The sequence below is a fragment of the Oryza brachyantha genome, chromosome 10 (genome assembly GCF_000231095.2).
Source record: "Oryza brachyantha chromosome 10, ObraRS2, whole genome shotgun sequence".
NCBI lineage: Eukaryota > Viridiplantae > Streptophyta > Magnoliopsida > Poales > Poaceae > Oryza > Oryza brachyantha.
The window spans coordinates 14168455-14179414 of record NC_023172.2 but is presented as its reverse complement, the minus strand read 5'-3'; the positions used below and the strand labels follow the sequence as shown (position 1 = coordinate 14179414).

General features: G+C 39.7%; 2 protein-coding genes across 2 annotated transcripts; one reads left to right on the top strand and one right to left on the bottom strand.

The window, feature by feature from the left end:
- Positions 1–877: 877 nt before the first annotated feature.
- Positions 878–8147, bottom strand: LOC102722338. Its single transcript, XM_006662471.2, has 6 exons — positions 7815–8147; positions 6956–7339; positions 5291–5501; positions 4810–5066; positions 1593–2027; positions 878–1476 (listed from the first exon to the last, which is right to left on the bottom strand). The coding sequence occupies exons 1-6, from the start codon at positions 8145–8147 to the stop codon at positions 1099–1101; spliced, it is 1998 nt and encodes a 665-aa protein (XP_006662534.2). The 3' UTR covers positions 878–1098.
- Positions 4663–6161, top strand: LOC102708928 (glutathione S-transferase U17-like). The gene is made up of 2 exons (XM_006661914.3): positions 4663–5082; positions 5184–6161. Exons 1-2 carry the CDS (start codon positions 4723–4725, stop codon positions 5559–5561), a joined length of 738 nt encoding a protein of 245 aa, XP_006661977.1. The 5' UTR covers positions 4663–4722; the 3' UTR covers positions 5562–6161.
- Positions 8148–10960: the final 2813 nt, after the last annotated feature.

Below are 10960 nucleotides of genomic sequence, written 5' to 3'. Positions count from 1 at the left end.
ATAACTCAACGTATCACACTTTTTACACTAGAAAGGGTGGTATCTTGTGGTACTTTTCAAAAATAGTACAAATGCTCTTATCATTCGAATGGTACAATGAGGTACCATAAATATGGTGCGAAGACTTGATATTCTAGATGGTAGGTATTATAAGATATTAAAATTTTCTGATAAAAATTTGGAAACTCGGGGTATTTAGTTTTTACCATTCTTAAGAGAACTTTTTCACCATCTTTAAAAAAATATCTTGAGGTACCACATTCTTCAACGTAAAATTTTAGAACATTTTTACCATCCTTGAAAAGTATTTTAAGGTATAAAAAATTTAGTGTACAATTCTGATACTTACCATCCTTAAAATTTAGTGCAACATTATGGTACCTTGACATACCAAAAAATTTAGTGCAATATTATATTACCTTGCTAAATTTTTGGGCTTTGTTTACCGTCCTTAGGTATTATATATTTTAGTGCAAAATTTTGGTACCTTAAGGTACTAATGTTTTACACTGAAAAATATATATCTTGATGTATTATTTCAAGGATAATAAAAAATCTATATTTTTACACTGAAAAATATGACACCTTAATATATTTTTTCAAAAATATTAAAAAAGCTCAAAAATTTAGCATCCTGAGATACAATGTAGCTCAAGATACTATAATTATTAATTAATATTCTTGGTAACACAACATACTTCTCAAGAATGGTAAAAAGACCCTTCTTAAAAAATGTTTTGAGATACCATATTTTATATTGTGAAAATTAGCACCTCAAGATACCTTTTAAATTTAAAAATGGGTGACTCTAAGTAATTACTCAAGGACCATAAAGACTTCTCTTTCTAGATATCATAATTTAATACTTAAAATTTGGTTGCTATAAATAGTCTCTCAAGAACGTAAAATTTCTCATAGATACTCTGGGGGGAGTAATAAATTATTATGAAGTGCGGACAATGATTAGAGACAGAGCAAGACCAGGACCTCAACTGCTATTCCGTGGGAAATTACTAGTCGGCCCACAATTTGTTCATCTTCGGCATGACACGAGCTGTCAAGCGGAGCTGCACTGCATCGCGAGGGTTCGTGTCCGTTTCAGTTGGTGGTGTCGGCGGCCGCGGCGCGAGCCTGCATCACCTTGGCGAACTCGATCAGCCTGTCCACGTCCGGCATGACGGCCTTGGCGGCGTCCAGCTCGACGAACCGCTCCGCCCACGCCGCCAGCAGCGGGGTGGTGGCCGGGTCGAACCTCTTGACGCCCTTCATCGCGTCGCCGGCGAGCACCCACGCAAGGAAGCCGCCGAGCACGACGTCCACGTACCCGACGGTGTCGCCGCCGAAGAAGGGCTTCCCCTTGGAGCACTCCCTCAGGCCGCGCTCCATCTTCTCCAGCGCGTCCACCGCCTTCCTCTCCCCTTCCGCCTTCTCCTCCTCCGTCTTCCCCGACGACGCTTCCTGCGACGCCTTCGCGAGCTGCGAAAATTCCACCGCCCCGCACGCACACGCCATGATCATCGAGACAAAAACACAAGGAATTCACTACATGCATGATGGACGCCCGATCGACGTGAGGTGATTGATTTGGGTACCGTGTCATCGGTGAAGGCGGCCCAGAAGCGAGCGACGGCGCGTTCGTGGGGGTCGGCGGGGAGGAGGGAGACGCCGGCGCCGGGGAACGCCTCGTCGAGGTACTGCACGATGACCCGCGACTCGCAGACGGGCTTGCCGTTGTGGATCAGCACGGGCACCTTCTTGTGCACCGGGTTGGAGCTGAGGAGGAGCTCGCTCTTGTTCTTGAAGTCCTCCTCGACGTACTCGTAGCTCAGGCCCTTGAAGCTGAGCGCGAGCTTCGCTCGCAGCACGTACGGGCTCGCCCACATGCCCAGCAGCTTCAGCTCGTCTCCTCCGCCGCCTGCCATGGCTTGCCTCCTCTGTCTGAAACTCTGAAGGTCTCGACTACTCTGTATTAGCTTGACCTCTGCTTTGGTTGGTCGTTGTGTTGTGAGAAGGGAAGAGTTGAAGTGTATTTATGGAGCTAGCTAGGCCCAAATTAGTACTAATATATGTGAATAATATGAATATCTGATCTATGAACTGTATTTTGTCTGACTTGATTAGCAAGTTATATTTTGATATAGATTTCTTATATGAATGACCATCTTAAGTTCGTATGCTTGGGCAAGAATCCTGGCAAAGTAGCACTATGTCCATAGTCAAGCCGGCCATCCATTTTGATTTGTCCTCCTTCGATGATTACTATTATATTATTAGGTGATGACACTTATGTTAACTTCAGTACAGAGAAGCCTAGGCTAAAAACTCCAATCCTTTCGATATCTTTTAAGTAAATTTCACAAAACTATGTATATTTTCAAACTATTATAAAATAGATTTAAAAATGTGCTTCACAAAAGTACAGGTTTAATATCAATATTTTTTACAAAATACAAATTTAAAGTATAGCATCCTAAAACTACAGATGTAAAATCAAATTTATTACAAAACTATAACTTTTATAACTTAAAAAACAATAATATTGTGTATATAAACTATAAATCTGTAGTATGATTGCTTCATCATGAAATCTAGTTTTTGGGATATGGGACCTCGTTTTGTGACAAATGTGGTGCTAGATTTATAGTTTTACTATCCGCATGGTTAAATCTATACTTTTATGATAGTTTGAATAAAGTATCTGTATTTTTTAACATTATCTATTTTTTTAAGAACCAGCATGAGATTTTGATAATTTATTAAATATAGTGGTAAAAGATACATCCTTTTGATATCATCACTCACGAAAGCATGTACTACCTCCATCCCGCAAACACATAATTTTTAGCTTCCTTTATCTGTTCAAGAAAGACTTCATTTCTTAGACAATTATTCTACTAGAGTTTGGTAAAATAGAGAATAAATGTATTGGAAATTAAAAAAGTAACGAACAGATGTAGTAGATTTTGAAAGATGAAGAACATTTTAGTGTTTGTAGAGTTATATTGATTTATACGAAAAAGACTAAAAATAAAGCCTTTTTAAGTACGGATAGAGTATTTCATAGCACTTCGCTGCAGCACTTCTACCCGCAATAGTCTGAGACTGCTTCCTCTGAATTCTGGTTGCAGTGTAGCCCATGTCTGCTGTGACATGGTTTGTATCTTGTGGGGATGACTGCACCAAGAACTCTCAGCTCGTACACCAAGTACATTTAAGATAATGGAATTAATTAAAGCTGATGTATGCCGATAGCATATCAAATTCTAGGATAATGCGTGCAATAGTACACGGTCAAACGCTGATCGGCAATGACAGAAGAAGCCAGGTCATGTTATCTCCTACCTTGTTCATGAACATTTCTTTCCAGTTATCAATATCCATTTATATTTTACATCACGATCGTCTTTTCTTACTTACTCATCGCATAGCCTTTAGATTAAAAACAAAAGCAACAATTTAAATTTTAAATTTTAGAATTGTCTCATCGTAGTTTACTTTCTAGATTACTTTTAAATTATTAACAACACATATAAAAGTTTTACCTAAGAAATATTTTTAATCACTAATAAGCTATTCACTTATACTATCGAAAGTGGGGGAATATATGTAAGTGGGGAATACGTGTGGTGTGGTTGTGGGAAACTCCTTTTAACACATAGGTGGATATCCACATATTTTTTGTACAGCTATTTTTTTTGCATGTCATCTAAATAGTCATTAGATTTAATTATAAGTTTTTTAATATAAAATGATGGGATAGCTTATAGCGTATTTTAATAAATAGCCAGACGCGGCGGCGTCAATGTGACTAGAACACTCGGCGAGACAGAGAGACATGACGAACCGGAACAGAAAATCCTCTTCATACGAGACACATCAGTGGACCTCAGCCCAGTGCCTAGTCGGGCAAGCATAACGCCTGACAAACACCAAGAAAAATTGAAAATAAAATATAGGCCAGTTTAATTTCAAAAACATCCTATCAAATATTTAGATACCTAAATAACGTATTAAATATATATGTACATTAAAACTAATTATACAGATGGAGGTAATCGTAAGATGAATCTTTTGACGTAATTAGTACATGATTAGTCATAAGTACTACAGTAATCAACATGTACTAATAATAGATTAATTAGCCTCAAAAGATTCGTCTCGCGATTTTCAGACGGAATCTAAAATTTGTTTTATAATCCGACTACGTTTAATACTTCAAATATATAATTTTACGCGTCGACCTGACATCTCTCCTAAAATTTTTTGCCAACTGAACGGGGCCTAAGAGCAGGTACAATAGCAGACAATAAGCCAACTAGAAACATATTTTAAAGAGGTAAGAGAGGATAGAGAAGAAAAGTGGGCTACTAATTTGTAGCCAGCCACAACACAGACTCCAAGACACTGTGTGTATGATAGTGATAGATGATAGTATATGTTTTATAGCTGACTATTGTATAAATTGACTATTAAATTAACTATAGATAAATTAAATCATGTAGTTGGCTATATTATTGACCTTGCTCTAAACCATGTGACGCACGCAAGTACGCAACGACGTACGGCGAGTCGAGTCGTCGACGAAGCTTCCAGTAGGAAGCCAAAAACGCTCTATATAAACACATGCACATCAGCAGCAGTCTCCTCACTGAACTCGAGCAGCTTAGCTAGCAGTTCTCGGGCACAGCAAGAAGCCAACAAGATCGAACTACTCGAGTAGAGATGTCGTCGTCGTCGATGTCGGCTAACATTTCCGGCGAGCCGCCGGCGGTGCGCGTGCTGGGAAGTTGGGCAAGCCCGTTCGTTCACCGTGTCCTGGTGGCGCTGAACCTGAAGGGGGTGGAGCACGAGGTGTTGCAGGAGACGGTAGGGAAGAAGAGCGAGCTGCTGCTCAGGTACAACCCGGTGCACAAGAAGATCCCCGTTCTGCTCCACCACGGCAAGCCCATCGCCGAGTCTCTCGTCATCGTGGAGTACATCGACGAGGCCTGGGCATCCTCCAATGGCGCCCCGGCCATACTCCCTCGCGACCCCTACCGCCGCGCCGTCGAGCGTTTCTGGGCACACTACGTCGATGACAAGGTATGAATGAGTACATACATTCTTGTTCTGAAACTGAAAATTCATCTGAGCTTTTCTTCTTGTTTCTCAAAGAAATGTTTTTGCTGTTGCTGCATATGCAGTTTCCTCAGGGGATTCGGGTGTTGAGAGGAAGCGAGGCCGGCGGAGACAAGAACAAAGCGGCGGAAGAAATGTCCGCCGCTCTGCAGCATCTGGAGGAGGCGTTTGCCAGGTGCAGCCAAGGGAAGCACTACTTCGGCGGCGACAGCATCGGCTACCTGGACATTGCCCTGGGTTCGCACCTCGGATGGGTCAGGGCGGTGGAGAAGATCGCCGGCGTCCAGCTCCTCGACGACGCCAAGGTCCCGAACCTGGCTGCCTGGGCGGATCGCTTCTGCGCGCACCCGGCCGTGGTGGACGTCATGCCTGACGCCGACAAACTGGTCCAGTTCACCGTTGAGCATGCCGCTTTGTTGAAGGCAGTGAATGCTCCCAAGTGATCAGTGATAATTGTTCTGCTTTCTGCTGCCAGTGCTGTCACTGCTGTGGTCATTAGGGAAAGCACGTTAAGAATAAGATATTTGCTCCGGTCCAACAAAAGTACTAAATCATTTCTCACCATTAGATCCAGATGAGTACGATATACGTTGTTAGATATAACAATCTAGAACAATTTGATACCGCGAGGTACCGATATCTCGATGTATTTTTTGTTTGACTATAAATTTGCTCATATCGGTGGAGTATTTACATACCAAATTTTTATACGGAGACAAACGCTAAACATATGAATAGTGTCTTCAGCAGATAGGGAAAGGACCTCCGATTGAGGAAAAGATGTAATCCTACTCATGACCAACCATAAAATATAGTGTTTATTTAGATAATGGGTTAGTAGGGTGGGATTGGGATAAGAAAATGACAGAAGGATGGAGATTGTTATGGAACCTCTCTCTTTAGGAGATAATGTTTCTATTCGTGTGGACCAATCCAAAACGATTATGATGATAGAGTTTGTTTCTATGTCTAGCCTCACTCAACATATAAATAGAGGAGCATGGGTGTCCGTTATTGTACACATAATCTTTGATAATAAAGGGATCTCCAACTCTATATCGTGTGTATTTGTCTTATCTGCGGTGTGAATGATTGGAATGGATACAAACTTCTATATCTTATTACGTCTCATTTTCTGTGGGAGAGAAGGGAGCGGATCCGGATGATCCGTCGATGTAGTCGTTCTACCACAGATAAGATGAAATGAAATATCAAGATTCAATGGTTAAGATTACAAGTTACCCTTTAGAAAGTGGGAAAAAATTTCGTAATCCCATTATCCAAACAAAGCCGTTTTTCTGAAATATATCTTCAGAATTTGAATTGTATAAGGTAGAACAACTGGAGTAAGCTACAAGACAGTTTTGGGTCCGTAGCCCAGATGGCCCATTTAACGGTGTGATGGCTCTGAAAACGGGCCTAGCTACAAGAAAAATTCAGCTGGACCCATTTCAACGACACTTTCGTACTTGTAACGTGGTCTATGCCAAACATGAAGAAATGAACAAAATGCATAAATATTGATTGAAACAAATCAACATAGCATAGTTTACATCAATGGAAAAACAATATTGATACCCAGTACTCCTCCGTTTCAGTTAAAAGATGTTTTATTTTTTTTAAGTCAAAATTTTTATAACAAAATGTTGTTACATTTATTTATAAACTTGGTTACACACAAGACAATTTAACTTGAAAAAAAATAAAAACACTTTAAAATATAATAAAACGGAGGGAGTAGCCGGCAACTGCAAGTCTGCAACACTCCGAGATCGACGACGTCAACCGATGAACACAGATCGCAGAAACGAGAAGAGACTGAGGAACTTCAGTTGGCCTCGTCGTCGTCGTCGTCGGCGGCGGCTGCCGCCTGTGCCTGCCTCGCCTTGTGGAGCTCGACCAAGCTTCCGCTGTCGGGCATCACCTCCTTAACGGCGTCGAGCTCGACGAAGCGCTGCAGCCACGCCACCAGGAGCGGCGTCCTGGCGGCGTCGAACTGCTTCAGGCCGAACAGCTCCTCGATCGCGTACACCCACGCGGCGAAGCCTCCGAGCACGACGTCGAGGTAGCCGACGGCGTCGCCGCCGAAGAAGGGCTTCCCCCTGGAGCACTCCCGCAGAGCTCGCTCCAGCGTCTCCGCCACCTCGAACGTCCGGTTCGTCGCCTCCGCCTTCTCCTCCTCCGTCTTGGCCGCGAATATCGGCATCCACGCAGTGAACATCTGCGACGCACATACACAATTAACGATCGATTAATCAACACTACTACATGATGATGAAATAGGTTATAATCCCTCTGGCAGGATATCCTCTCGTTTTTGCGGGTTATCTAAATACTCCCTCTGGTTTTTTTCTCAATGGATGCTGTTAACTTTTCTATTTCCGTTTAATTATTCGTATTATTTAAAAATTTTATATAATATACAGAATCATAAATTACACTTAAAATTAGTTTAGTAATAAATTAAATAATAACAAAATAATTAATAATTATATAATTTTTAAATTAGACAAATAGTCAAACGTAGATCTAAAATTTAAATGTGTCAATAAAAAGACGAAGAAGTAGCTATGAAAAAATTAAAATTTTAATAAGCTAGTTTAATACGTGATATATCATTCACATACATGCATTTCCAAATTCGATTTCCAGAAGTGCCGTTAAGAGTTTAAGAGGGTTTTTCCAATCTTAGGAACCTTTTCGTCGATGTAGGAGGCCCAGAAGCGAGCGACGGCGCGGTCGTGGGGGTCGGCGGGGAGGAGGGATTCGCCGTCGCCGGAGAAGGCCTCGTCGATGTACTCCACGATGATCCGCGACTCGCAGACGGGCTTGCCGTCGTGGATGAGCACGGGCACCAGCTTGTGCACCGGGTTGGAGCTGAGCAGCAGCTCGCTCTTGCTCTTGAGATCCTCCTCGACGTACTCGTAGCTCAGGCCCTTGAGACTGAGCGCGATCCTCACTCGCAGCGCGAACGGGCTCGCCCACATGCCCAGCAGCTTCAGCTCATCTCCTCCTCCTCCTCCGGCCATGGCGATCGATCGAATGAATGTTCAAATTCTACGCACGTCTCAAAGATTAATTGGAGCTTTTTTGGCTTCTCTTTTGCTTGATCGGCTTCTCGTCGATCTCTGTGAGTTGAGAACGAAACGAGGACAGATATATCTAGCGCCTTCGCAGGATACAGCGCAGTGTAGAAGTTGTTCACTTGTTTGCATGAACCGACGCAAACGCGTGCAGCCATGGCCGTGTAATAGTACTCCCTCCGCCTTTTCTTTTAAGTTGACCCGGCTGATTTTGATATTCGTTTGCTCGTTCGGATTATTCAAAAAAAATCATATACTCTCTCCGTATCTAAATGTTTAACGCGTTGACTTTTTATACACGTTTGACTGTTTGTCTTATTCAAAAAATTTAGACAATTATTAATTATTTTTGTATCATTTCATTTATTGTTAAATGTACCTTTATGCATATATATAGCTTTATATATTTTATAAAAAAATTAAATAAGACGAATAGTCAAACATTTAGGTATGTACGGAGTAATTACTAATTTTTTTTATGATTTAATTTTTTTATTAAAGTAACTTTTAAGCTTGATTTATAATTATGCATAATTGGAAAAATGAGTAAGACGAAATGTCAATTATAGATTCAAAAGTTAACAGCGTTAACTAGAAAACTGGATGGAATAATAGTTTGTAAAATTTGCTCCCTTTTTAATCCTGTTTCATAAACTTTGCGCCCTTTATAATTCCTGCTCTTGACTTTAACCACCATATTCTTCTACGGAATTGGATGATCTAACATTGCATAGTAATGCTAGAGAATGAACAGTACGGTGCCATGAGAATAATCTGAGCCATCCGTTTTGAGGTGGATGGCTATAGATCGCTTTGCTAGAGTGCAGCCATACAGTAAATTTAGTTCTTTTAGTACAGCGAATTTGCTACCGTTACCTCCCAATGTCAGACGATCCAATCCATTCTTCTACTAGCTCGCACACTTTTTTAGTTTATTTTCTAATCTTTTAAGCCTCGGTTTTTCTTCTACTAGCCTCGTTTATGCTTATAAGTTAAAATCTCAATTTATAAATTTAGGGTTAATTTTGGGGTTTTCTATCGTAACTTATTTTTCAGCCTTGTGTTTTAGAACGTTAGGACACGTATGTTATAAATTATTTTTTACTTATTTGACTTTTTCCCCGTCACCCCTTTGAATAATCCATAAAATGCAGAGACCATGAACAGAGCAAAACAGAGTGTTCTGTTCTGACCTTGTCTTTTCCGCATAGTTGGCACAACTACTGGTAAATTATTTCACGTTGGTGGTTTCAATTAGGCCTTTTTATTTACCAAAACATCACATCTAATTTTTAGATACCTAAATAAAATATTAAATATATATATAAATATTAGAACTAATTACACGGTTACGAGGAAATCATAAGACAAATCTTTTAGGTCTAATTAGAACATGTTAGCCATAAGTGCTACCGTAACCAATCTGTGCTAATGATGGATTAATTATACTCAATATTCTTCCCGTGGTTTTTAGGCAAAATCTAAAATTTGTTTTTTCATTTATGTACGAAACCCCTTCCGACATCCGGTCAAACGTTCGACGTGATCCTTTTAACAAATTTTTTGGCAACTCGACAAGACCTTAGAGCATTCCCAACAGTTTATCTATCTCATCCTCTATCCTGAAAATAGAGGATGAAGACTACAAATTGAGCTCCAACAGAACGGCTATCCTATCATCTATTTTTAGATGTCATCCGTATTAGAAGAGAACCTTAATATTTAGATGATCTCTCTTCATTCTCCAAAGAGATATAGAGGATATCATATATGGATAATCTAGTGGAGTACATAGAGATATGAAGTATGAAACTAGTTTAGATAATCATCCAAATGAAGATATAGATGACCAAATTTAGATAAGTTGCTGGGATGCTCTTAGCGACTTGCACCTTGTGCCTTTTTATCAGTGTTTGGCACAAAGAACAGAAAAAAAAAAGTCGTTCGTTTTGTATGATACAAGCTACCACCTCCGTTTTATATTAAATTTATTTTTTAGTTTTTAAATACATTCTTCGTCTTATTTGAAGCTTTTTTGTGATTAACTATTTATTGTTACGAGATGGTAAATATGAATAGTATTTTATGCATGACTAATTATTTAAAGCTTTTTTATAAATTTTTCTAATAAGATAAATAGTCAAAACGTTCGATATATAAATCGAAAAATAAAGTTATTATTGGAGGGGTAGTACGTATTATTTTTAGAAAAATCTATAGAAAAAATACTTTAAAAGTTATATGAGCACTTTTGTGTTTAAAATTAATACGATGTAAGCTAGTGACTTGTCTGTTTGCGGGTCGTATGTTTCTTCTTTATCTCCCCGTCAAACTAACAATATCTTTGCAACACGTTTTGCTGCATAATTGCGGAAGCTTTCAAAATACAGGTATTCTCCGGTGCACTAGAATTTAATCGACACGCGGTTAATCTATTTTTATCGGACAACTTTAACATACCACCAACGATATTATGTATGGTAGAAATTTAAATGAGTAATATCGTCATGTAATCTTTATTTAAAAAATAAAATTACAAAATACTACTAACCGATTAATTAACAAAGTACAAAAATATTATTTTTAATAAATAACTGAGATTAGTTCAAATCGACTTTGGTTTAGCCATCGTCGAAGGGGTGATAATGACAACATGGAACACATGTCAAGCGCGCTAGTCAAAGCAACGGTGGAGTTAAGATTTAAAACAGAGAGAATTTGATGAGACTAGTCTGCGTTCTTTTGAAAGACGAACGTAA